The sequence below is a fragment of the Thermobia domestica genome, chromosome 1 (genome assembly GCF_964235325.1).
Source record: "Thermobia domestica chromosome 1, izTheDome1.hap1.1, whole genome shotgun sequence".
NCBI lineage: Eukaryota > Metazoa > Arthropoda > Insecta > Zygentoma > Lepismatidae > Thermobia > Thermobia domestica.
Window position 1 is genome coordinate 72,562,878 of NC_137454.1, and position 2,479 is coordinate 72,565,356.

The 2,479-nt window shown below is 39.2% G+C and overlaps 1 protein-coding gene across 1 annotated transcript; it reads left to right on the forward strand.

Annotated features, from left to right (window-relative positions):
• Positions 1 to 1,300: 1,300 nt before the first annotated feature.
• On the forward strand, positions 1,301 to 2,179 carry LOC145686031 (zinc finger BED domain-containing protein 5-like). Its single transcript, XM_081758928.1, has one exon. The coding sequence runs from the start codon at positions 1,301 to 1,303 to the stop codon at positions 2,177 to 2,179; it is 879 nt and encodes a 292-aa protein (XP_081615054.1).
• The last annotated feature ends 300 nt before the right edge of the window (positions 2,180 to 2,479 follow it).

The following is a 2,479-nucleotide window of genomic DNA, read 5'->3' on the forward strand; positions in this document are numbered from 1 at the left end:
TGCACCGTCCTGCTGAAAGTAACACGTCTGCAACTTCTCTCACTCGCATGAACCTGTTGACTCAATCTCCTGGTTGACTTTTGAGGACTTCTTGTCATTGTCTCCTCCACCTGCATCTTTAATTCAGGTGTGCAGACAGATGGTCGTCTGTTCCTGGGAGCATTTTGAACCGATCCTGTACGCCGCCATTTTTCAATCAATTCCTGAATGGTGCTTTTTGCTGGCACAGAACGTCCTGGAAATTTCTCTCGAAACAAATTCTTTGTTTTCACAAAAGATCCAGTGAGAATGAACCCTTCAACAATGGCAACACGCTCGGGTATCGAATACGGCATTATCACACACTGACACTCACCCGGCTTAACACAACGAGGCCTTTTTCTCAACTGGTTTCGACAAGTTTCACTGGCTGCGGCTGCACGTGACTGCTGCAAGTCACGTAAGTCGACCCGACCTCGACACGCCATCTCTTGGTAGGAAGGTAGATTATTTAAGTGTTGCCAAAAACACAATATACCAGAATATTACGACGGGCCGGTTTTACGTGCCGCACCCTGTATATTTGTATTTCACATTACTATGAACCTCTACAATGGAAAATAATTTACCATAATATATTATTGTACATACATTACTGTGTAGCACATAGTCTTTCAGAAACAGAATTTCATTTGCCGGAGCCTCATACACATTTACACGGTTAGCTGCTATGTTACGCTTCAATTGAAATTTCATACTAACACCGAAAGATGGAAGCACTTGTACTTTAGGCGTTAAGCGAACGTACGTAGAACGCTAATTCGCAGTCGCACGTGAATGAAGAACAAGTCATTGTTCAACAGCTGTGTTTTGACTTCGACGCATTGCAAGCGGTGTGATTGCAATAAAATGGACCGGTTTGTAGTTTAAAAAGCAAAGTTAAGTAATGAAAATCAAACGGATACTGCTGCTTCCACCAGCTCGTTACAGATTACTCCATCTGTGAGTAAATGTAAAAGTGTTGTACGACAGTATCAGGAAATGTACTTATCATTTGGTTTTAAGTCGACTGGAGGAGATCGCCCAAGCCCAGAGTGTGTCGTCTGTGGGGAGCAATTGTCCAATGAAGCAATGGTACCAAGTAAGTTACAACTTCATTTTCATACTAAGCATGCCAATTTAAAAGATAAACCGTTGGAGTATTTTAAAAGAATCTTGTCTCAAGAAGCCCACCAAGTCAACATTTTTACGAAACAAGTTAGTAGATCTGATAAAGCACAAGAAGCAAGCTATGCTGTGGCTGAAATAGTTGCTAATAAAAATGAAACCCCATACAACAGCTGAGTCTCTAATTTTACCTGCGTGTTCCGAAATTGTAAAAGTAATGTTTGGGGAAGACTTCGAAAAACAAGTAAAGAAAATTTCCATGTCAAACAATACTATTAGTGCACGCATTCAAAACATGTCTAAAAATATTGAATCTCAAACTATAGAATTACTCCATCAGGTTGATATATTTTCTATGCAGTTGGTCGAGTCAACTGACGTTACAAATCAAGCACAGTTAATAGCATTTGTCAGATTCATTCATGATGAAAGCATTATTGAACAGCTTTTATTTTGTAAAGCGCTATCCGAAACAACTATGGGACAAGATATATTTGATTTAGTAACTGATTATTTTGATGCAGCAGGTTTGTCATGGAAATCATGTTTGAGTATTTGCGCAGATGACGCTCCCTCTATGACGGGTTCTGTAAAGGGCTTTTTGGCATTAGCAAAGCAAAAGAATCCGGAAACAATATTTACACATTGTTTTCTCCATAGAGAAGCACTTGTTTCAAAATCACTTATTCCTGAACTTGCAGAAGTATTAAATCAAGTGGTCAAAATGGTTAATTACATAAAAGCAAGGCCTCTTAAAACAAGAATATTTTCAGATCTATGTTGTGCAATGGATTCTGAATACACTCAGTTGCTTATTCACACAGAAGTGAGGTGGTTGTCTCGTGGTCGCGTATTATCAAAATTTTACACACTTAAAGAACTTCTCCTATTCTTTCTGTCAGAAGAAACTGAATATGCCGATTTCCTTAAAGATGATTCTTGGTGCAATAAAGTTGCTTTTCTCGCGCGACATATTCCAAACATTGAATGCGCTGAACAAAAAGCATGCAGGGAAAAAGTGAAAATACCCTAACCTCAAGTGACAAAATTTGCTCATTTAGGGAGAATCTCTCGCTTTGGAAGGACAGAATTAGAAAACAAAACAAATGTGACATGTTTGAGCTTAACAAAGTGCTGTAAAATTGACATAAATTTCTCAACACTCATTTCAGACATATTGTCTTTGTTGCGTACCAATGTTGAAAAGTATTTTCCTACGCTTCAGTTGACTTCATTTGACTGGGTGAGGGACCCTTTTGCGCCTTCTGTCCTACAATCAGCAGAATTAACTGTCCAGGAAGAAAGTGAATTGGCCGATGTGAGGAATGACCGA